The following is a 25522-nucleotide window of genomic DNA, read 5'->3' on the forward strand; positions in this document are numbered from 1 at the left end:
TAAAAAAATCATGTATGCTATTAACACACATATTTCGAAACTGTGGGCTACACCAATACACACACTGTGTTACGCTTGACTATTCATCGTTAATAATATCCATAACCAACTGTAATAGTGCAAATGTATACAGTACACTACTAACACAAATACAAATGGCAACGACCTTGAGGTAAAACAACTGTAGCACTTTACTGTTACGAGTAGGTCGCCATGCCAAGTTAGTGTGGTATAACAGTTGGAGGGAAGCACACACTTTACACGGCGGCGGGCGCCGATATCATCTGCAGCACGAGCTGACATCGCTAGCTGCATTAGTATTAACTCACCAAGACATTGATAAACGCGGTAAAACTCCCATCGCACAGGTCCTCGGTTCCTCCCTCACGTCTCCTGCGAGTATCTCGGAGTGTTAGCTTTGTGTTTACATCAACATTTCACACCGTAGACATTGTGTAATTTCACTCGTTTTTCTTTGTCGTCTGCTCGGGTCATTCCTGCGCCTATGAGTAGAAGCTCCTCGCTGAGAGGTGGGACTTTCTATCTTTAACCAATGGGAAGTGTGCACCTCCCTGTTTGACCAATGACAGCTGGTCTAAGCACAGTGACTGTGATTGACACCTTTGTTTCTACTTACAGAGAAGTAGAGTTTATTTCTTACTATATTCCCGTATCATCCCTCAGTTGTCTTCAAGTTGCTTGAATGTTTGTTTGTTTGTTTGTTTTTACCTGTCAATCTAACTTCATCGCTCTGGCATAGTCTTATTGATCAAACAAGGTGTCAATCACAGTCACTGTGCTTAGACCAGCTGTCATTGGTCAAACAGGGAGGTGCACACTTCCCATTGGTTAAAGGTAGAAAGTCCCACCTCTCAGCGAGGAGCTTCTACTCATAGGCGCAGGAATGACACAAGCAGACGACAAAGAGAAATGAGTGAAATTACACAATGTCTACGGTGTGAAACGTTGATGTAAACACAAAGCTAACACTCCGAGATACCCGCAGGAGACGTGAGGGAGGAACCGAGGACCTGTGCGATGGGAGTTTTACCGCATTTATCAATGTCTTGGTGAGTTAATGCTAATGCAGCTAGCGATGTCAGCTCATGCTGCAGATGATATCGGCGCCCGCCGCCGTGTAAAGTGTGTGCTTCCCTCCAACTGTTATACCACACTAACTTGGCATGGCGACCTACTCGTAACAGTAAAGTGCTACAGTTGTTTTGCCTCAAGGTCGTTGCCATTTGTATTTGTGTTAGTAGTGTACTGTATACATTTGCACTATTACAGTTGGTTATGGATATTATTAACGATGAATAGTCAAGCGTAACACAGTGTGTGTACTGGTGTAGCCCACAGTTTCGAAATATGTGTGTTAATAGCATACATGATTTTTTTATTCATAGTTAAGTTGAAAAATGTTAAACAAATGGTTAAAAACATTAACTTTGTAGTTAAAAAGAAAATACGTATTATTTGTAATTGATTAATGTGCTTAATAATCACAAGTTATGGATTAATAGGCTAATAATTCATGATGTGAAATATAACGACAGGATAAAGTATTCCATGCTGAGAAAAACTGTACAGTTAAAACTTATTCATCTGCTCACTTTGTGTTACTATGATGTATTTATGTGATATTGATTATGGCCATAAAACAGTTGAAGTTGATGATGCAAAATAGTAATAGCTCTGTTTCTACACAGGTGAGGTTTTTGAGATCCTATGGAAAATTACATGTGGATTTGAGATTCTACCTGACAAGAGAGATGGCGAGCCACCCATGAACCTGATCTCTGCCTTGACCCAAGGAGTTGGATCAAGATCACCTATTATCCGCAGGAGCCCATCCATTCTTCTATCTCCATCACATGAGCATCACACTCCAGTGTGGTACTAGTATCACAACGACCTTTTCCACTTGACTTGTGACTTAAAAAGTGCATTTGTCATAATAAAGGATTAAAACTAAACTGAACAGTTTATAACAGAAGGAACAAAAGTAAACTTGAATAAGACAACCAGTGGAACTCTGTTATTTTTTGTCAGAGACACTTTGATTCGTCTTTGTATTATTTTCTGGTAATATTGTTACCTTGTGAAGCATTGAACTAACTGTTTTTAAAGGGTTAACATCTGAGTGCCACGCTACAGACTAAGGACAGGCAAACAGTGCACATTTCATAATCCAGCCCGGTCTCTTTTGTTAGTATATACTTAGGTGGAAAGTATTGCCTAGTTTCCCTGTAAGTTTTGGGGAAATTACCCAGTACTTTCAGACTAAGGACAGGCAAACAGTGCAAACTTCATAATCCAGCCCAGTCTCTTTTGTTAGTATATACTTAGGTGGAAAGTACTGCCTAGTTTCCCTGTAAGTTTTGGGGAAATTACCTAGCACTTTCAGACTAAGGATGGGCAAACAGTGCACACTTCATAATCCAGCCCGGTCTCTTTTGTTAGTATATACTTAGGTGGAAAGTACTGCCTAGTTTCTCTGTAAGTTTTGGGGAAATTACCTAGCACTTTCAGACTAAGGATGGGCAAACAGTGCAAACTTCATAATCCAGCCCAGTCTCTTTTGTTAGTATATACTTAGGTGGAAAGTACTGCCTAGTTTCCCTGTAAGTTTTGGTGAAAGTACGCTGTAGATGTGAGAACAGCACTTACAATGTGGGTCTGTGTAATTAAATAATAACAACATTTTATAACTTTTCATGACTCATTATTGGGTATTTTAAGATATATGTAGGCTATATTATTACATTACTGTATTGTTTGTGTTTCGTCCTCGGATGAGGACAAGACTTCCAGAGATGTGCACTTGAGAGGGATAAGTTTGCTTTGTACTCCAGCCTGCCCGTTAATTAGGCAATTTGCAGAATATAGACCCATTTCTTGACATATTCATATTCAAACTCATTCAATGAAATGTAAACAAAACATAAATATTAAAACCCTGGAGTGTGGGTGAAATTGCCTGATGACACATAGGCTACATAAAAGTGACTGAATCAACTGCCATGAGCAAAGGGCAAAATCATTTGTTGCACTTCATACATATACAGATTCATATAAGGAAATTAAACCTTAAGTTTTGGGAAATTACATAAGTGACCGCAAGGGATACTCTAACTCCAGGGAAAGTATGTGGTAAATGACCGCGAGGGATACTCTAACTCCTGGGAAAGTATGTGGTAAGTGACCGGAAGGAATTATGCTCTAACTCCCGGGAAAGTACACGTAAGTTCCCGGGAGTTATACGCTAACTGACTTATGAAGTGTTACCAACTGATGTGACATAATATGAAAACATCGGTTGCTGCCATTGGTGAAAGTCATCTTATTTGTTGACCCTATGGAGCTGGAACAGTCTCAAAATGAATATATGCACACAGAAATTAATAAATGCACAAAAAGGATTCACAAATTTATTTTGGGGATGCCTGTGGATATTCTCATTTATCCCGGTCATAGTTATCTCAAGGCAATTGAATGGAACGCAACTGGACTTAGTTTTGTCTTAGAAGACTTTTCACCTCTTATCCAAGAGGCTTCATCAGTTTATGCTTGTCTGACTAGGCTGGAACTAGTCTGACAAACTGGTGTGGAAGCAACCCAGGTATTTAACCTCTGAGGAGGTATTCACAAGGGCAATGATGTCACTGGTTCGTTAGTGCTCCAATGGTGTGTCAACGACGGTCGTTGAAACTCCTGCGACTATTGTTTTTAGAGGTTAAGCTATTAAATCTCCTGGGCAAGGATGAAAGGACCGCGTTATAGGTGGGGATAGGTGTTGTCGCAGACCTCCTCCTCTATTGAGAGATGTTTTTCCAATTTCACATAGATGGCTTCTTTTACACCTCTTTCAAACCATCTGTCTTCCCTGGACACACTTGCTGACACACCATTGGAGCACTAACGAACCAGTGACATCATTGCCCTTGTGAAGACCTCCTCAGAGGTTAAATACCTGGGTTGCTTCCACACTGAGCAATTAGCCACTTAAAACAGTGAAGGGTTTTTTTAGGCCTCTTAGCTGTTCTAAAATCAATAATCCACCACCTGAACTGACTTATTGCTTAATTTTATTACTGCATATGAATCATAGATCTATGTCTGTGGAAGAATTATCTGAGTTTAATTTTATATTGGTGATTAGTTCTTTCGTCCATCTTTAACATTATAATAGCTTTTATCCTTTAACAAAACGTGTAATACATTACAACACAGTTCTTGTTTTAAAGGTTTCTTACAATGTAGTTTTAGTCATGTTTTAGTCATGAATAAAAGGTTGTCAACAAAGACTTTTTAGGATAGTTTTTGTTGATAAAATCTGTGCTAATGGATAAAAATGACAGTTTGTAGAAACCACAAAACACATTCATCAGTTTAAACCAGTTCACTGTTAGATTCTGGGTAAATTTAGGGTGAATTTGGTGACAATGGCACTTTATTTTGTTTTTAAGTGCAATAACAAAGGTTTATACATTTGCTACAACTCTTGGTCATGTGTGTTATGGTATTTGCAGTCATTTGGCAAGGCAAACTGACAGATGAAAAGCTTGATTTTACAGATTATCAAATGATCAAGGAGAGCACCACATGTCTGGGTTAGGGAACATTTAGGCTATCAGTCAAAGAGACTTTGCAGTGGTTAAAATTACTTACAGAGCCAGTGGATGCCCCAACTTCACAAGTCTATACAGTATTTTAAGCTAAGGATGGATCATTTGAGTATAAATAGCCTACAATTAACAAATGAGACCATAACTACAAAGATTAGCAGTCTCTATATTTAGTGATCTTAACACTGTAGAACTTAAGTGTAGAAAGTTTCTTTTTTCCAGACAATGAGTTTTTAAGGAGATGTAGTTTACCTTGACATGTTTCGACTGTCACTTCAGTCTTCTTCAGAAGCGTCATCTGACGTGCGTCATGACATGTCTTTATCAGCTGGTAGTATCCCGGAGGTGTGACCAGCCTGGCAAATCGGATTGGGCCAGGGACACCATCAACCGGGATGAGGGGGCTGTCATGCTGTCGCACACCTGGGACTCTCTTCTCCAAAGAACACTGGGCGACGGGGGGCCTCCGGGATACTACCAGCTGATAAAGACACGTCATGACGCACGTCAGATGACACTTCTGAAGAAGACTGAAGTGACAGTCGAAACATGTCAAGGTTAAACTACATCTCCTTAAAAACTCATTATCTGGAAAAAAGAAACTTTCTACACTTAATCTATTTTGAGTAGACAAAATGAACCTAATTACACTATTGTAGAACTTAGTTGGATTGGCAGTAAATTTGACAAGAGATTTCCTCAAGACACAACAGTGCTGCTTTATTTCATAGCAGAAAGAGAGCACTGTTGTGCCAGAGCTGGCTGAAGCTTTGCAGTTCCTGGGAAAGGTAGATTGTAAAAAGAATATGAGACCAATGGGAAAATCACTTTTAACATGTCATTATAGGGTGAAAAGGATAGACAAATTGAGCCTTCCTGACATTTTAACATTGACATTTTAAGAGACACCAGTGTCAATAACAGGCTACCAGTTTTGTGTAATAGAGATTACCAATATTTAGCAATACAGTTTCATTTATTTAAGTGATTATTCGAGAATCCATGAATATATTTAGTAATACATGTTGATGTGTAAGACTTAGCCTTATCTGTGAAAACGAGATTTAGAAAAAAAAAAGAGACCTAGCCTACATTATGGAATTCTTTCTCTGTTACTAATTTAACACCCCCTGAGACTACATTTCACAAACTTAGTTTATGCTATGAATTGGCGATATCATGAGAGTAAGGTTATCTTGCTATACTTAAAGGTGAGAAGCTAAAATTGTGGGCTGGGTGGTTAGGCTAAAATATGTAATCCAAAAGAAAGAAAAAAGTTCTACAATAAGGCTTTCCATGCTAATACCAGGATTTTGACCAAGTAAATGAATGTAGTTCCATACTGTTTTTTACCACCTGAGGTATTCTGTGCCTTAAGGATGGAGAAAAAAAAGTGCTCCATGCAAGAGATGGTGTAGGAAATGAATTATAATGAAGAAAGGCTCTATTATACTTGAATAACAGTTTCAAAGCTTTAAAAGGTCCAGTGTGTAGGATATGGGGGATATATTGGCAGAAGTAGAATATAATATAATAAGTATAATTTTATAAGTGTATAGTGACCTGAAAATAAGAATTATTGTGTTTTTGTTACTTTAGAATGAGCCATTTATATCTACATAGCAGAGATGGGACCAAGTCATTCTTTTGCAAGTCACAAAAACATCAAGTTTTTGCACTCATGTCCCAAGTCAAGTCCCATGTCAAGGCTGGCAAGTCCCAAGTTGAATTCCAAAATTCTTAACTTTGAGTTTTGAGTACTAAACAAGTCATGTTGCGCTCTTCACCAAAGTAATGCCATCTTAACAACAGAGTGATGAAAAAAATTACAATAAACACTTCTAAAAACTAGTATTTATTTGTTAAAACATGTTCATTAAAACAAATGTGACTACTGCTGACATTGCACTTTCAAAACATATAGCCCTATTAACCAGTAGTTACTACAACAAAAGTGTGTCTGTCCTATCTTGTTGTAAAGTCATCTTATATTAGAAAATGTCTATAACTTTCTCTTCCCAAATTTGTAAGACATTTTCTACAAGACTATTGTTTCTTTAAAGTTGTATTGTTTATTGTTGCATGTTTTATGTTTTCTATCTAAATGAAATAAAAAAGATGAATGTTAACAGTAGTAGGACAGTGTTTCCCCTTAGATTTCTTTCCAGCAGTAGTGCTGAGGTGCATTGGCTTTAGGTATAAATTTGTACACAGTTGTAGATTTCAAATGACACTGAATACAATTCCTCCCATACCTCATTTGCTGTTAGAATCACTCCTGCATGTGGAGGCAGCCGTAACATTTGACATCTAGTAATCACTTTAGTTGTTCTTTTATCTCAGACATGTATTAAGGTGTTACATAATGTGTGCAATTCAATTAGCACTTTAACATGGGCAGTGTGCAATAATATTAACCCATAAAAACCATCGCACCTTAGCACTTGAGCACTTAGCACATGGCACTTTAATTTAGCACTTTTGCACTTTCAACTGGTCCCCCAATTCTTGGTTTATCGTGTCTGTATTACTGTTCGCTATATGTTTGTTTATTTGTCGTTGTTTTGTTTTTGTTCCTTGTTTTTTGTTTTTGTTTTTGATTAGTTAAACATCAACCTGCCAAGTGACGGAGTGATGGAAATTAGCCATTGGCTACAATCCTACATATTTACCTTTAAAGCCCAACTTGCAGGTTGGAGACCATGGTGAATAAATGTGTAGAAAAGAATCAAAAAACACGCACATCCAAGGGCCCGATTGGGATGGGTGCTGGATCAAAAAATAGAACACTTACAAGAAAATGAGGAAGATCCGCACACCAAGGAGCGAATGTGTGTGAATGCACAGCAGTTTGAAAAATAGCTCCTGCTCGAAACGCCACGCAACGCAAATAAAATTCCTTGTTAACGGGAGCTCCTTGGTGTGCGGATCTTCCTCATTTTCGAATAAATGTGTAGGAAAATGATGTAGAAACTCGATTAAAACAAAAAACAAAAACATATACACACTACAGTGACTTTTGGGGTTGTTTTTGTGAGAGAATTTTGCTTCCGCATCTAAAAACCCACTAACCGGAAGTGACGTAGCGTAAGGGAGTCCGGCCGAGTTCGATTGAGTGTAATAATAATAAACATGGGTCTCAGTACTAGTTTTGAGACTGAAGAGGTTGAAAATGTACATTCACATGCATATGACGGCCCACAGTCTTATAATTATGAGCCTGATAGGCGTCCAAGAGACCAGGAACAGATCAGGATTAGGAGAAATAACGGCCACAGGAGAGAAATAGAGCTGTGGTGTGAGGAGAACCAGTGGAGAACTTGGCAGGTGTCTTGGTGAGCGACCAGCGTTAGCTAACGACAGCTAACAATGTCTAACACTGTGTTCACATCACAACATTAAGTTTGCCATCACGTATTAGGTTATAACAAAGCTACCAATAGTTCTACCAGTATTAGATAACTAATGCTACTTACCCATAACAGAAACTAATGCGCAAATATCAGCTTGTATCAGACGTATCTTGCTATGTGTGTTATAACTCCGCATTACGGTGTATTGATGTCCGCAGGGGAGAGAGGGAGAGAGATACGAAGATTTCCTGATCATTTTTTGTATGATAGGTGCTTGTGTGGGAACTGCCAGCCCATGCCCTCGGCTGTGGAGAGTATGTGCTGCAGGGAGGTGGATGCCTTCTGGGCTCTGGTGAAGAATCTGACCCCCAGACCAGACATAACATGCCTCACACTGCCCATCAACCCTCTCCGGTCTCAAACACGGAGGCCTCCCTCTCTGCGGAGCCCGCCCGCCCTCGCACATACCCCCGCGGAGAGGGAGACCCGAGGCTCGCGGCCCCGCACATACCCCGAGGCTCGGGTCTCCCTAGCCTCAGGGGTATGTGCGAGGGCGGGCGGGCTCCGCAGGAACATAATCCTCCTGTCCAAAATGAGCGCTGCACACGACCACGTTTTTGGTCACAGATGAAGCCGTGAAATCGCGCCTCTTCACCTGCACAAAACGCACCCAGGCACGAAAACTCCTTTTTCTGTCCAGAAAACGGTGGACTTGATGTCCTGACAGACTCGAGTTTGTGCAACCTGCACAAACACAATAATTCGGCATAATCACAAATGGTAAAATGCACTGTTAACAACTGAAAAAATACTAACTCACAAGTTTACTACCGCTCATACTCACTATCACCTACTACTGCGCATTGGACAGAGGCAGGGTCAAGGACACAGAGTCCCTCTCATGACATAGTATCAGGTGATGTTGAAAAAAAAAAAGTGTTTTTAGAAGAAGAGCTAAAAAGAGCCACTTTTTCCTCTGAATTTGTGTCTTTATGTCATGTAAACCATAATAAATCCTGTCAGTTTTGACAGGATGATCACACCAGTGGCGATTGCTCTAAGACTGCAAGGGAAGCTCAGCTTCCCCTAAAATGTCAAAAAATAAGTGGTCAAATATGTACTGTTGTGTTTACATTTCATTGACAAAATATGCGCTAGAACGCGTTCAGCTTTTGTTCAGAATCAGCTACTCATCACAGGTCACTGACGCGACTTTCTTCTCATTCATTCCCGTAGCGTCACAGTGCATTAAACAGTGTCGAAGCTCAGCGTCCAAAGACTGCAATGGGGAAGCATAGAGTGGGTTGTTCCACTGCAGCGAAACTAGACAGTCATTGGATAAATGCTCGGTTTTGTCCCGCCCATCGGACGCTCAGCGTCTCTGGGGGTCTATGGGGCAGTGGGCTGGCCTCGGCTGGCCTGGACGCTGGGCATCTGCATGATGATTGGATGATCTGTCTGAGGCTGAATCCCTTTTTTCCCCTTTTTGATTGACAGCGAAATGAGCGAATCAGCGATCTTGAAATATAAACCACCACCAGAGCATTTTTCAAGTTTCATTCCGTTGTTCCGAGTTGATCTGGAGACTTTTCCAATCCTCTTAGTGACTTTTTCTTTGTTAAAAACTACTAGCGACAAATCTAGCATCTTTTTCTGGTGTTATTGGAGACTGTACTCGTGTTTGGAGACTCTGACTTCTGTCGCTCTGCAGTTACTGTCCCCAGCGAGCAGCGGGTGCTGCTGTGAGCCCCTCCACCATCCCAGAGCACTCACAGGTGGTCACACTAGCCTTGCGCAGCAGCCCCAGCTAGCGAGCGAGCTAGCAAGCTGCACATAATGGCAGACAATTTGAATATTGTCGACCAGATTTTGGCGAAGCCATTTGATAGTCTTCCTTACGAGGAGAAACTTAGAGTTAAACAGCAGGGCAGATCAACACCTCAGATTGATTTGGTGCAAAGGGTGGGGAAAAGTAACAGGTCTTTTCAGCTATCCTGGTATGACAAGTCCTATATTCAAACCAGGACTTGCAGGGCAACAGGGGAAAGCTGTGTGATTTCTTGCTGTTTCTTAAATACATGGAGTTGGATAATGCAATGCCTCAGCTGTACAAACTGTTGTCATTAGTGGCAACAACTGGAGCTACATCTGCAGGTGTAGAGAGGAGCTTCTCCTGTTTAAAGCGGCTCAAGTCTTACACCCGCAACACAATGGGCCAAGGCCGTTTAAGCAGCCTAGCTCTGCTGGCCATTGAGAGGACACTGGTCAAGTCCCTAGAAAAGAAGCCTAGTTGGTACGACAGGGTCACAGATCATTTTCTTGAAAAGGAATGGAGGGTAGAATTTAAGTATAAATAAACCGACACATTTTATGATGTAGGCCGAAAATGAGCTTCCCCTCCTTGAAAGACCAGCAGCCGCCACTGGATCACACAGACACAAGAAACCTACAAATCAGCCATAACAGATCACTGTAAAACAGAAAAACATCTTATGGACTGGGACAATTATATATATAATTATATTTCTGTCATCTGACCAGCTCTTCTGAATGGCCGTAATTTGACCATCAATCAAATTATTTACAAGGAATATTGGCTGGTAGCATAGTGCCACTGAGGAGCGCTGCTGTTAAATATTTAGCCTTAAAGGGACAGTGCACCCAAAAATGAAAATTCAGCCATTATCTACTCACCCATATGCCGAGGGAGGCTCTGGTAAAGTTTTAGAGTCCTCACAACACTTACAGAAATCCGAGGGAGAAGTGGCTACACTTAGGGTTGCCACCTTGGATTTGTGAAAAAGAGGGACACTCGACCAAATGTTTGAGACGCAGGGCTTGGCCATTTTTACCAGTTCAGACTGACCAATGAACATGAAATTCAGACATAGGAGACCAGATTTGCCATCATGTCCTTCTATGTGCCTGTATTTTATATTATTTTTTATATCAATGAAAAAAAACAAATCTGTGTTACTAAATTCTTACATTTTTACATGTATCTCACCATAGCAAGTTGGAAGTTGACATATTCTGCCATATATGAAGAGGGGAGACTCTCTGGAATCTGGCAATATAAGAACCATGATGGTGGAACATTCTGTCACTTCACAGCTGGGGGGGTGGCACGTGTCCCCCTCTATGTATATATATGGTGACTACTGCCCTGTCAGCATGCATAATTAGGCTACAGTTGTCTGGGTGCGCAAAGGTGAAGTGGCTGGTCTTGTCATACAAAGTTTAATGGAGTGTCAACTGGACAATATGGAGATATTTGCATCTTGAAAGCTGGACTACAAATGTGGATAGACAGGGAGAAACACACGCAAGCCTAAGACGGGGTAAGATACGATATTCCTCACTATATGAAGTGACTGATAACAAGATCTCTATAATGGGTTGTAAAGAAATTCGTCAGGATTTTATTTGGTAGACAATTAATCTGGATTTATAGCATGATGGAATGACAGCACAATCGTGTGTGGTATCAATGGAAAGCTCTGCTCCTGCGCTTTCATGTGATATGCGTGACATTTCTGTGTGAGCCTGCATTCGCGAGTAATCCATCCAAGAGTAATGTGTGTGCAAAGCTGTATGAAAGCTCTGTTATACATAACTTTAGTGTAACTTTATCATTTTTTTTTTGCTGTTTCACATGATATGCGTGGCTTCTTGCTATGACGCACGGTCGTGGAGAAAACCATAGAGAAGAACAGGTGTGAATTTGGATGCACTATGCATCGTTCTGGATGGACTCCTTGGCCTGCTGCTGCTGCATTTTCCCCAAAAAACGGGACAAATTGTGTCCCGGGAGAGATTTTTTTTTTCCCGGGACAGCTGATGAAAAAAGAGAACAATTCTGGGAAAAACGGGACGGGTGGCAACTCTAGGTACACTGTGCTGACATGTGTGCGCTTGCGCGCGAGACCAGCGAAAGCACGTGAACACACATGAAGGCGGTGCTGATGTCTCACGGTCTCGCACAAGCGCACACGTCAGCGCAGTGTACACAGAAGCAGTTAGAGCTACAGGCTACAATGAGGCTAAAAACAGAGTTCAAATGACATTTTTCCAAATAACTTTTTATGTCGGGGCTTCAGGACACTTGGATCACTACGGACAAGCAGTATGGAGTTATTTTATGGTTTCAATTGTGCGTTCTTGGACGTTTTAATCTGGGTCGCCGTCAGCCATTAGGTGTGCAGTTGTGCTGCTAGCCACTTCTCCCTTGGATTTCCATAAGTGTTGTGAGGACTCTAAAACTTCACCAGAGCCTCCCTCGGCATATGGGTGAGTAGATAATGGCTGAATTTTCATTTTTGGGTGCACTATCCCTTTAATGACACACTTTTTAAATAACAAACTCTTTAGTCTTTGGGCTTGGGGGAAATGTCTCAAGTATTATCAAATCAACAGACTAAAGTCCAGGTGAAGTCATTGGTGTTTAAGTCCAATTCGAGTTGCAAGTCATTTTTGAGTTTGTCAAATCTAAAGTCAGCAAAGTTGTGCCTTGAATCTGACTTGAGTCCAAGTCATGTGACTCCAGTCCACACCTCTGCTACATAAGTAGTGGGTCCTCGTCCATAGAAATCACCATGTGGCACCATCATGTTTCTACAGAAGCCCAGAACAGAAAAACCAAACACTGGCTCTAGATATTCATGTTTTTGCATCGGCCACCATAGTTTGCAGCCCCTCTGCAATGAGCAGTGTCAAAAAAAAACCAACTGATTCTTTAATGTGAAACTGCTTTATTCAGTGTTTTTACTGGTTTTAAACACCTGATCAATTTGTTTTGGAGAGGAAAAGACCTCTGTGCATAACACAGCTCATGGTAAAAACCTCATGAACATCTGGATCTTAAGTTACCAGAGAGAAAAAGTGAGTATACATTAGCAGGTGCTGGGCTAGCTTCCCATCTCTGATAGGTCAAAGAGCATTGGAGAAATACTGATATGCAACATGAAAGTCCTTTATTCAGTGTTTTTGCTGGTTTAAATCACTAGGTCTGTTTGTTTTGGAGAAGGGGAGAACTCTTTTGACATTTCGGCTTCTGGTTAAGAGCTCCTGAACATCTGGATCAGAAATAAGTTGAGCACATGTTATCAGAGAAAAAGCAGGTACTGGGCAAGCGTGCCGTCTACAATGATACAAACAGGGCAGGAGAAACCCTGATTTGTAAGATGAAACTGCTTAATTTTTCATTTTTACAGATTTTAATCACCTAGTTCATTTGTTTTGAGCAGGACAAGACCTCTGACCAACAACCACTTAAGGAATTCTAACCAGGAGAAGTTTCAGCGTACTGCAATCTGCACTCCTCACCACTAGATGCCACTAAATCCCCTTGAATCTTACCCAGTGAACCTTTTAATTGAAGACAATATCTGGTTATAATAGGTGATATTAGTAACAATCATATATCTGCGTATGAAGTTAAGATAGGAAGTTTTAGTAGTTGTGATGGATAGGTTGAGGTAATGAGTATTGCCTTAGAGAGGGAAAGGGTTGTACATGTTAGTTCTACACAATACAGGTTTAGTGAAAACTCTGAGGTAGTTAACACTGAGATGAGAGAAACTTCGGGTTTTGATTCCCACAAAGACAGGTAAGTTAAACTCTGAGTAAGTTACTATGGTAACTGCCTCTGTGAACCTAGCCTGCTTGCTGGCAGGTCTTCTGTAACAAACCCTGACTTTCTCTCTGTCTCCTCCCTCTGACAGAGCCAGACGCATTATTTCATTTCCTCATTGATTCAGTCCGTATCATAGCGCATTAATAAGTGGAAGTTTACTGTATGTCATAATCAAAATTCTGGTAAGATATTTGCATCGAGTAACCCCTAATGTCTACAAACAGATCTGTATATGTATGCTTTATTGTTGTCAGACAAAAGCTGATGGGTGCCAGGATTAAGTCACCTGCTGCTCAGAATAAACCTCTGCATGTCCGTTTGCGAGCGGATGTTCTTCTTCTCTTTTTTTAAAGTGACACTGTGACTCTACACAAGACAGTTGTCAGTTTGTTACAGCAGTTCCACTAGAATGTTTATTGCACACAACGTGTAATCTCAGTTTAAATTGTAAAAATAAGTATGAATTATGAATTATCTATATCATTTGTGATGTGATTGGTTGCACTGAAGGAACATAATTCTTATAATACTGGAGAGTATATATTAAGTGAGCAGGATGGTGGTGCAGCTGCAGAATGAAAGTGAGTGTTTTAAATAGTCTGTGATTAGTGGGTATGTGTTAAAACAGCATTTCGGTGACAATGTTTTGACTGAAATAAAGCCACTGAATGCTGTTGAGCCAGAGATCCAAGATGTCTCAAATTTTAAATCTACTGTGTGTAACCTCCATGCCTTTTCAAGTACAAATCACCAACCACATTATTACTGAATCAGACTGTGAGATTACCTTAATGTCTCTATGTCTGTGATATAAATGTCTATTTTGAATCTTAACTATATCTCTCATCTTCAGTTGCTGGCCTATGTCTATTGTTAAATTTAAGTTGAACAAATGAATTAATGGACAACATTGAATAATAATTTTATTGTGTTAACTTACGGACACTTTTCTCAGCATCAGGTTTTTAAAAAAAAAAGAAAAAAAAAAGACAAACATGCACAGTTCATATATACAGTCATTATCTCAGGTTTGCCTTTATTTACCTGTTGCCATGGTAAATCGTAGTATCAGAGCTCCATTGAGTGACTCAGAGTGAACATACTCAGATTTGATTAAACTGACTCTGATCAGCTGATCTAGAGCCACAAACTCAGAGTTTTCCATCTCAGTTTTTATCAGCCCAGAGTTCAGGGTAAGACTCAAGAGTTTTTTAAACCTGCTTTCTGAAACAGGCCCAAAGTCAGTTAGGAAAGTTATGGTTTATACTAGGTAAGTCAATTTTAATAGTTAAATTTAAAGTTACATGCAAACATGCATGTTTTTGTGAGTTTACAATGGTACATCTCAGTGGCCATAGTCATAGGTATGCTTAGGGATAACTAGAGGCATGCTGCAGAAAATGAAGGGAAAGAAAGAGCACTGTACCACAGGGCAAGGGGCATCCAGCCCATCCAGGCCTGGCAAGCCCGGTTCACCTTTCTCCCCTTTAAAGCCTCGGAAACCCTGTTTGTGAAATCAACCATTTAAAAACCAGTTTTGCAGCTCTGGTATTGCAGAGGACAGCATGAGGATCTCCGCTTCTGTCCACTGGGTGACTGGATGCAGGTTTCCTAAACATGCGGGCAACCTGGGACTGACAGGAACTGGGCACACTGTGATGACAATTTTTTTTTCTTTTTTAATAACATAGAAGAGGTTCTCATAGTTCTCTACTGGAATGGATCTGATTTAGAATTCTGCTACCAACCCAAACCAGAAGACTCTCAACAAAGTATAGGGTTTCAGATCAGGTTTTGGCCATTTTGTTGCATAATTATAGACCTAAGTCAAGGGTTTGGATTATTAGCTGAGGCGGTGCGGGCATGTGCTCAGGATGCTACCTGGACACCTGGCAGGTTTGACAGGGGAAGACCCAGACCTGGTGGACATGGCTGAGAAGAAGGATATCTGCCCTTCCTGGCTTAGTCTGTGGCTACTGTGACCCAGATGGCTATAAATGGCTAAAAATGGATGGATTGATGGGTCACGCTGGAGTTTGGCTATTTTAAATGTGACATCTTTCATCTCTCTTGCTTTAGAAATTGTCTCTGTTCATATGTCATGTAAGGAAAAGAGCCAAAGTGCAAGCAGTATGTGGGTTTAGCCTGGCTCATGGTCAGTGGATAATATAAAGCAAACGGGTGGATGCACCCATCGCATTTATCTGAGCTGGATATTAAAGGTAAAGTTTTGGGTAGTATCAGTTTTTTAAGCTTGTGCAGAACTCTAGTTTGATTGTCTCCAACCTCTCCCCTACTCAGGATTGCAGAGCTACAGGATGAAGGCTTTGGTGTCTGTTAATACTCATCGACAGTGGCTGCCTGGTTCCTGTCTGTCTCATTCCTGGAAAAGAGGTTCCTCAGGCAAAGTTGTGGTCTGTGGTCCATTACAAGTCAATTTTCACTTGTATGATCTTTCATGAAACTTTTTTAATGGATCAAAACATCCTATTTAGTATCTCATCAATTCAATGACACATCTCCTGATATCTCCGACAGGCTGCAGCTGACACTTAGACCAAAACCCTCCTGAGGTTGATTAGAACAACTGAAAACCAGAGCCAAAAGGAAGCTGACTACTGAACACAGATCTTCAGAGAAAGATGAGGATCTGTGGGATTCTGTCATATTCTAAGATAGTACTCCTTCCTTTTGTCTCTTGGTTACATATCAGACTACTGACATACCAACGGACAGGGGGCATCTAATCCAGGTGCTCCTTGGTCTCCCTTATCCCCTTTGGCCCCCCTGTTGCCTTTCTTGCCCCTCTCTCCCTGCAAACAACAGCGTATTAAAAAAGACAAACTTTAGTCCTCCCTCATTAAGCCATACATGAAGCACAGGTTTGTTTTTGTGATTCATCTGTCAGGTATTCTTACATGTATGTGATTTAGAAAAAAAGAGGGAAAAAAAGCTATGTTGATTCACTAATGTGTTTGTTGTGTCTTTTGCTATTTTTTTTAAAAAAAAAACAATACAATTTTGTAATGTACATTAAGAGGAAAGGGAAGGTCAGTGGAGGGAGTTAGAAAAGAGAGCTTAAAGCCAGTGCAGTTGGTGAGCAGGTTTCTTTTTTTTCCCAGGACAATCTACTACTACAGTAAAAGTAGGATTTGGAGGACTTGTGAGGGAGACTGGACAGTTACATCTACTCTGGTGTTTTCATCTTATGGATGATAATACAGTACAGGCCAAAAGTTTGGACACACCTTCTCATTCAATGCGTTTTCTTTATTTTCATGACTATTTACATTGTAGATTCTCACTGAAGGCATCAAAACTATGAATGAACACATGTGGAGTTATGTACTTAACAAAAAAGGTGAAATAACTGAAAACATGTTTTATATTCTAGTTTCTTCAAAATAGCCACCCATTGCTCTGATTACTGCTTTGCACACTCTTGGCATTCTCTCGATGAACTTCAAGAGGTAGTCACCTGAAATGGTTTTCCAACAGTCTTGAAGGAGCTCCCAGAGGTGTTTAGCACTTGTTGGCCCCTTTGCCTTCACTCTGCGGTCCAGCTCACCCCAAACCATCTTGATTGGGTTCAGGTCCGGTGACTGTGGAGGCCAGGTCATCTGCCGCAGCACTCCATCACTCTCCTTCTTGGTCAAATAGCCCTTACACAGCCTGGAGGTGTGTTTGGGGTCACTGTCCTGTTGAAAAATAAATGATCGTCCAACTAAACGCAAACCGGATGGGATGGCATGTCGCTGCAGGATGCTGTGGTAGCCATGCTGGTTCAGTGTGCCTTCAATTTTGAATAAATCCCCAACAGTGTCACCAGCAAAACACCCCCACACCATCACACCTCCTCCTCCATGCTTCACAGTGGGAACCAGGCATGTGGAATCCATCCGTTCACCTTTTCTGCGTCTCACAAAGACACGGCGGTTGGAACCAAAGATCTCAAATTTGGACTCATCAGACCAAAGCACAGATTTCCACTGGTCTAATGTCCATTCCTTGTGTTTCTTGGCCCAAACAAATCTCTTCTGCTTGTTGCCTCTCCTTAGCAGTGGTTTCCTAGCAGCTATTTGACCATGAAGGCCTGATTGGCGCAGTCTCCTCTTAACAGTTGTTCTAGAGATGGGTCTGCTGCTAGTACTCTGTGTGGCATTCATCTGGTCTCTGATCTGAGCTGCTGTTAACTTGCGATTTCTGAGGCTGGTGACTCGGATGAACTTATCCTCAGAAGCAGAGGTGACTCTTGGTCTTCCTTTCCTGGGTCGGTCCTCATGTGTGCCAGTTTGGTTGTAGCGCTTGATGGTTTTTGCGACTCCACTTGGGGACACATTTAAAGTTTTTGCAATTTTCCGGACTGACTGACCTTCATTTCTTAAAGTAATGATGGCCACTCGTTTTTCTTTAGTTAGCTGATTGGTTCTTGCCATAATATGAATTTTAACAGTTGTCCAATAGGGCTGTCGGCTGTGTATTAACCTGACTTCTGCACAACACAACTGATGGTCCCAACCCCATTGATAAAGCAAGAAATTCCACTAATTAACCCTGATAAGGCACATCTGTGAAGTGGAAACCATTTCAGGTGACTACCTCTTGAAGCTCATGGAGAGAATGCCAAGAGTGTGCAAAGCAGTAATCAGAGCAAAGGGTGGCTATTTTGAAGAAACTAGAATATAAAACATGTTTTCAGTTATTTCACCTTTTTTTGTTAAGTACATAACTCCACATGTGTTCATTCATAGTTTTGATGCCTTCAGTGAGAATCTACAATGTAAATAGTCATGAAAATAAAGAAAACGCATTGAATGAGAAGGTGTGTCCAAACTTTTGGCCTGTACTGTATATACATATATATGGTGTACATTTAGATTCCTGAAAAAATAAAATGTTCATTGTAATGCACTTGTCAATGTGTGTGTTTATTCACACAGGCAATTTCTAATAAAGGCAATTTTGTCTATTCCTTTCTATTCCATGCAGGGTGGTGTCGGGATGCATTCAACACATGTTGCCTACTGTGTAATGGTGTATGTGCAGTGAATGATTTTCTTTGGAATGTTTTATTTAGGCTGTGGATACTGTTTTCAAAGAAGCTGGTGGAAAAGTTACCTTGCTGTTTTTTGTAAGACCAACATTTGAAGCTCTGTTTGTAATTGTTATGGGATACAATGTTGGTCTAGTCTGTTGAACAAAGTAACACAAGCCATTGCTTGCCCAATATGTGTTGGCCTTTGAACTTTTTCCTGACAGACAGCAATTTAAAAAAACAAACAAAAAAACCCTTGCAAACATGAATATTTTTTTAGTCTGTGTTGTCCAAAGCTAAATATTCTCTGCTTGAATTAAAATGATAGTAGGGCTGTAGTCAACCAAAGAAATCTTGGCCAACTGAAATTCTTCAACCAACTGATTTGCTGATCAGCAAATAAAAAAATCTGCTTGTTATTTGTGGAGCCACAATGCACTGAGTGTATTCTACGTGGTAGAGTTGTGTTTCCACCATAATGGGGATAAAATGTCTTTTTCAAATTTGAATTTGACCCAGTTAATTAAGGATCCCACTAGGTCTCAGACATTACTTGATTGGATTCTTGTTTCACATAAAAATAGAATCTCAGATGTGGGTGTCCTATCAGAATGTCTTAGTGATCACTCTATAGTCTACTGTATATGGAAAATCAAACTACCAAGATCCCCACCCAAATTGATTAGAATTAGGCAATGTAAGGAAATGGACCCTAATACTTTTATTTTTGATCTCCTTAATTTGAATTGGGAAAGATTTAGCTTGATTCCAGATGTCCAAAATGCATGGGATTTGTTTTCTTCTGAATTTTTGAAGGTGGTAGATAAACACGCTCCTTGGAGAGAAGCAAAAGTCAAAGGTACTCATCTACCGTGGATCAATGCTGAAATCATATCTCTCTTTAGAGAAAGGGACAAAGCGTGGGCTAAATTTCGTCAGACAAGGAGTCCTACTGATTGGGAAGTGTACAGAAAATTTAGGAACACTAGTAAAACTCAAGCAAGGAATGCAAAGTCTGACTATTATAGGGAATCCCTAAATAATAATTTCAAAACCCCCCAAAAATTCTGGAGTAAAATTAAGGACATTATGAACACATCAGACAATTTCTCAATTAATCAGCTCAGAGTTTCTGATGTGATACTTAATGATCCACTACCCATTGCTTCTGCATTTAATCAGCATTTCTCCTCTGTCTGCTCCTACTTAATCCCTAATACCCCACATTTAAATTCAATCCCTGTTCCGCCAGCTCATAGCTCTTTTCATTTTCAGACTATAACCCCCGCTGATGTTTCTAGTATAATTGCTGAGTTGAAAGAGAGCACTGGTCCTGGGCTTGGTGGAATTGAGACAAAATTTATTAAATTAGCATCTCACGTTATATGCTTTCCATTATCAGATTTATTCAATCTTTCTTTGTGTACATATGAAATGCCTACCATTTGGAAATGTGCACGTATTACTCCTCTTCATAAGGGTGGTGATACACTTGATCCTAATAATTATAGACCTATTTTATGTTCCAGTCTTTGAAAAAATTATTTTTAACCAATTAAATCATTATTTGAACACTAATAATATTCTCTCTCAATATCAATTTGGCTTCAGATCCAACTACTCCACGACTACTGCTCTTTTAAAATTTACAAATGATGTGTTTTCGGCATCTGATCAGGGTTTTCTTAGTGGATCAATTTTTGTTGATCTTACTAAAGCTTTTGATCTTGTTGACCATTACGTGTTGTTAGACAAGCTATATGCCACTGGTTTATCTAAACATGCTCTTTTGTGGTTCAATTGCTATCTACATAGTAGAAAACAATGTGTTTCTCTCAAAGGATGTAAATCTGATTTACTTATTCAGCCTAGAGGTGTTCCTCAAGGATCAACTTTGGTTCCACTTCTTTTTTCTATTTTCATTAATGACCTTCCTCTTATTTTTTCTGATTGTTCTGTCCAATTATATGCAGATGATACTATTATTTACACCTCAAAGCCCTCGTTTTTACTAATTCAAGAATCCTTACAACATGACTTTGATATTTTTCAGACTTGGCTTTCTGAAAACAAATTAATACTTAACCAAACTAAAACATGTGCAATGCTCTTTGGTTCGAGACAAAAACTTAAGATTAAGATTCTTTGTTTCTAACTTGTAATGATGGTAGAGTTCTCCAGAAAGTGGAAAAGTATAAATATTTGGGTGTTTGGATTGACTCAAGACTAACATTTAAACCACATATTGAATATGTTTTAAAGAAATTTAATTTTGGTGTAGGGGTTTTGTTTCGTTCTAGGCACTGTTTTACATTTAATGTCAGAAAAAAACTCATACTGCAACTTATTCTGCCTATAATCGATTATGCTGATATTGTTTACCAGACTGCATCGAAAACTGATCTCCAGCCCCTCAATGTGGCATATAACAAATTATGTAGATTTATATTAGGTTGTTCTTTTTTTACTCACCATTGTATATTTATATGACACACTTGGGTGGCTTTCTTTAGATAATAGACGGCAATATCACTGGTTTCAGTTTATTTTCAAATGCATTCACTTTAATTTCCCTCATTGTTTTAAACAATTTTTTGTTCCTTATCTTTCCAATTACAGTCCCCTTTGTCACTAAAGAAACTGGCAAAAAAGCTTTCAAGTTGTTGGCCCCTTCCAACTGGAATACTCTACCTGTTTATATTCGTTTGTTGTCCTCGCTCCATTTATTTAAAAATACCTTGTTTATTTATTTAAAACCTGATTGTCAATGTTTCCATTCATAATTTAATGCACTGTCACTCCCAAATTCTCTTATTATTCTATTTTTTTCCTCTCTTATTTTTACTATGATTATGTTAAAATTATTTTAGACTGATCTATTTTATCTTTCTCTTTCTTTTGTTCTTTATTTTATGTTGAGATTAAGGTTGTTAATGGTTGTCTTTGTCAAGTTTTATTTTATTTTATTACTATTTTTTGTCTAGTGTTTTGGATTGACCTGTGGGACCCCCTCGCAAACGAGATGTTGCATCTCAAGGGGTTTATCCCGTTAATAAAGAAATTTCAAAGAAAATAATGATCTTTTTTTCCTGAGGCCAGTGTTTCTTAAATGTCTTTCTTAATGGCAGGAGTGCATATCTACACTACGCTGCTGTACAAATGCAGGCAGCATGATGAGACGCTAAGCGTCTCTGCAGTAATTGCACCATGTTTAGCTTTTTTTTCTAGTTGCTGTTCAATCACAGTGGAGAGAGAGTGGGACAAATACAAAAAAGACCAACTATTACATCAACAACAATGGAAGAGAAATTAACACTGTTTGCCACATAGACTCATGGGTCTGTCCTCTCTTCCCTTTGTGCTTCAGGCTTCCCTTCATCCAGAGAGAGTACTCTACCTTGTGCTGACATTTTTACTTAAGCGAAAATTCTGTATCATAGCAACCAAAGCATCTTAGCTGAAAAAGGCTGTGCCTCCAAGGCACTCTCAGCTGGGTGCTGAGCGCTCTCAGAAGAGCTCCTGGCATTTTTGCCTGAAAAAAAAATGCTTTTAAAGTATCACGAGGTATTGTCTGATCAATGAGAATTAGGTCACACAAGAGCATATCAACCAACAGATTGAACAACTGACCACAAGGTGTCAGCCCTAACTCATATTTTTATATTTTTGCATGGAAGTGGGCACATTCATTTATGTGCATACATGTGTCCCTCAAAAATAGGGCTCTCCCCCCAATACCACACCTATATAGCCTGCTGCTTATCTATAGCTGCAGACTAGAGGCTCCAGGCTACATTAGTTGCTACTAGCATAACACGTGTTTGAATCTCTGACTGGGTTTTGCATTGTGTGTAACGTAGGTGCCAGGTTTTGCAAAAGAAAATATTTGGAAAAAGAAACATGGTGATGTGCCTTACAATAACTCAAAGTTCACTTGGTTTCAAATGGGGCACAACTTTTCCTGGGAAAGTTCTAAGTTTGTTTGACCCATCCACCACCCCAACCTGCTTCCTTACGTGGACTTCCACTCTTTATACTACTTCCTTCTTTACTCCTGTTAGTGTATTGGTCACCAGACCCCAGCCTTCCAGATTACCTGGGTTATCCACAAATGACTGGCTCATGATTACGTGGTTAATAAATGAATAACAATAAACAGTGCATGAGAACAGCCTGCCTTGTGTGACAAATAAATTACTGATTAATTGATTGATGAGTCAAAAAAACTGAGATTCTTTTTTTTATAGGACCCCAAGCAGAGTGAGAAACTGCATTCAATGATTGGTGGCTTTAGCAAACAGATTAAAACTAATATCACAAAGTGAGGGGTGATTGTAGACTTTGATTCAAATTTTACATGTGATTTTAACAAGGTCATTAAAACATACTTTTTCATCTTAGGAATATCGCCAAAGTCAGTCCATTTTTGTGTTTGATTTGAAAGGTCTTTTACTGTTACTGAGCTTGACCTTGCACCTTCCTACATCAGAGATTTTAAATCATTTTATATTCCAACAAGGTCACTCCACTGCTATTCCTATAAATGTTTCTTTTTTGTCTCATAAAAGCAACAGTGAGAGTGCCTTCTGTTTTTATGCCCCTAGACTAATGAATTTTCTGCTCCTGGATTTTAAAATGGAAAGCTCTCTTGGTATTATTCAAAGGAAATTAAAGGCCCATCTGTTTAATCTGGCTTTTAATTTGGTCTGTTATTGGTCTGTTATTATCTGGCCTTTGTTTTTAAGTTTTGATCATTGGTTTTTACATTAGTTTTATCCTTGATGTTTATTTTACTTAATTCTATTAACTTTAATTAACTTTTAATCTTTTAACATTTCATAGTTTTAATTTTTATTCTTGAATAATTTTATTTATTGATTATTTATTATTTGTCTGTGATGTTTCACGTTTTCTTGCTGTTTTCATGTTTGTTTGATTTGATTTTGATTTTTATGTCTGTGTCGTGCAGAAAAGCATGCGTCCAACCCTTTTGGGCACCATTACAATAACAACATTCTCGGAACCCATCGGCTGTATTCGGCGTCTGACTTCCGGCAGATGGCGATACAGCCTCTGGGGGCAAACCCCCGATTTTTTGGCATTCCGGTTTGATTTGGGCGGAGGAGGCGAATTTCCGTTTCCGACTTCCGTTTATATATTAGTAAATATGCTGAACCACTGTGATGGATTCAGAGTTTGCAGTGACAGCAATTATGTTCCGCCTCGTTAGTTCACTGCATGGACCGTTTAACCTGGCAACAACTGCAGCCGGCTCAAACATGATTAGTCAATATCACGCACACTACAAACAGCCTACAACCGGAAACCAGGGCTCTTCCGTCCTTCTTCCGGAGGCAAGATCTCTGGGGTTTGCCTACAGACTCTACATTCACTGAATGTAGAGTCTGTATATAGAGACTAAAATAACAATAATGTTGCAATCCGAAGTACATGTTATTTTACCGTTTAGTTGCCAAACAAAATATTTTGCCTTCTATCCCAGACCCATCAAACAAAGTCTGCCACAAAAAAGGCACCCCTTCTAAAATGTAACTCACATTTTTCATGGTTATTAACCCACAGGAAATCAACATAAATGTACTATAATGCAATAAATATATGAAAGGTGCAATATAAATAAAGTTGAGTTAGAGTTCATTTATTCCAACTGTGTGCAGATTACAAGGTAAAATTAGACTATTGTTTGATTGCTTCATAGTACACCAAGATCAGGCCGTAAGGACTCAGATAAAGAAATTACAATGTTATGTGTAACCATAAGACCAATAATTAGCTGCCTGACTGTAGTGTTCTCCCAGGACTGTCTTAGCATCACCTACACAACTGGAATGTCATATTTCAGACTTTCTTCAGGTTTAAGGCTTCTGACCCAGTTGGCTCATTGCTTTTGTCTAGCTGTGGGTGGTGCTAGTAGCAGAGGCTCACATTCAGAGATAAGATTTGTTGTTCATGCAGTCACTTGAAGTGACATGCAGTGTTTCTTTGTGCAGTCTTGCTATACTTTGATAGAGTTGTTGTGCCACTTGGGAAATTATGAAGGCCACTGCATGACCTTTAAGTAGTTACAAGTCATGCCAGGACTACAGACTACAGATGAATAATTGGCAGCTGTTCTTAAGGCACCAGTTACTTGTTGAAAGGTTTAGTCTGTGAGGAATCTCACCTATGAAAAATGAAACTGTCTTAAGAATGACAGGCTCAGAAACATGCAGCAATTTTGGTGTGCTAGCATCAAAATGTAGCATATACATTTTGACAGTGATGGAAGAGCACTGCTTGCCAATTTGGGGTATTGGTCAGGGGTTGGAGGGACTGCATGAAGGCTTGCAAGAAAGGGATACTGTTAGGGAGGGGTAAAAGAAATACAAAGGAGATGTAAGAGGAGGAAGATTAACCCAGGACTACATTAGAATGCAGGAGGAGGAGCAGAAGGCCAAGGTTTGTGAGAGGGAGAGAGGGCAGCCCCGGCATTAAAAGAGCCACGGGCCACAGAGCAAGGTGGAGGGAAGGAAAAGGGGATAGGAAGACCTGTGGAAACAAAGAAGGAAAGGATAAAGTGTAAAAACACAAACACTATCCCATAGCTTTGTCTTCAGCACCTTCAACTGCACAGTCACATTCAAGTTTAACAGAGGTGTATTCTTCTGGTTTCTGTAGCAGCCAACATTGGACATATTTGACAAGGGGCTAGTTGAATGTGCTGAGAGAGCTTATGAAATGTGAAGACTTAAAGATGGGAGTGGAAATATTAAAAAAGTCACAGGTTAATGGGAAGGAAACAGAATCATTCTCTTAGAGGAAGGGAATATGGATATTGAAAACAGATTCTATGATTGAAAATATGCTTATT

At 39.7% G+C, this 25522-nt stretch overlaps 1 protein-coding gene across 2 annotated transcripts in view; it reads right to left on the minus strand.

The window, feature by feature from the left end:
- The window catches only part of col13a1 (collagen, type XIII, alpha 1), a 187976-nt gene that overhangs the window by 19104 nt on the left and 143350 nt on the right, over nucleotides 1–25522 (minus strand). For both annotated transcript variants that reach the window (XM_078160554.1, XM_078160555.1), the window contains 2 exons: nucleotides 16343–16429; nucleotides 15043–15120 (listed from right to left, as the gene is read on the minus strand). In XM_078160554.1, the coding sequence (XP_078016680.1) occupies nucleotides 15043–15120; nucleotides 16343–16429 (165 nt within the window). The remainder of the gene's footprint in view (nucleotides 1–15042; nucleotides 15121–16342; nucleotides 16430–25522) is intronic.

This window comes from Epinephelus lanceolatus, chromosome 17 (genome assembly GCF_041903045.1).
Source record: "Epinephelus lanceolatus isolate andai-2023 chromosome 17, ASM4190304v1, whole genome shotgun sequence".
Classification (NCBI taxonomy): Eukaryota; Metazoa; Chordata; class Actinopteri; order Perciformes; family Serranidae; genus Epinephelus; species Epinephelus lanceolatus.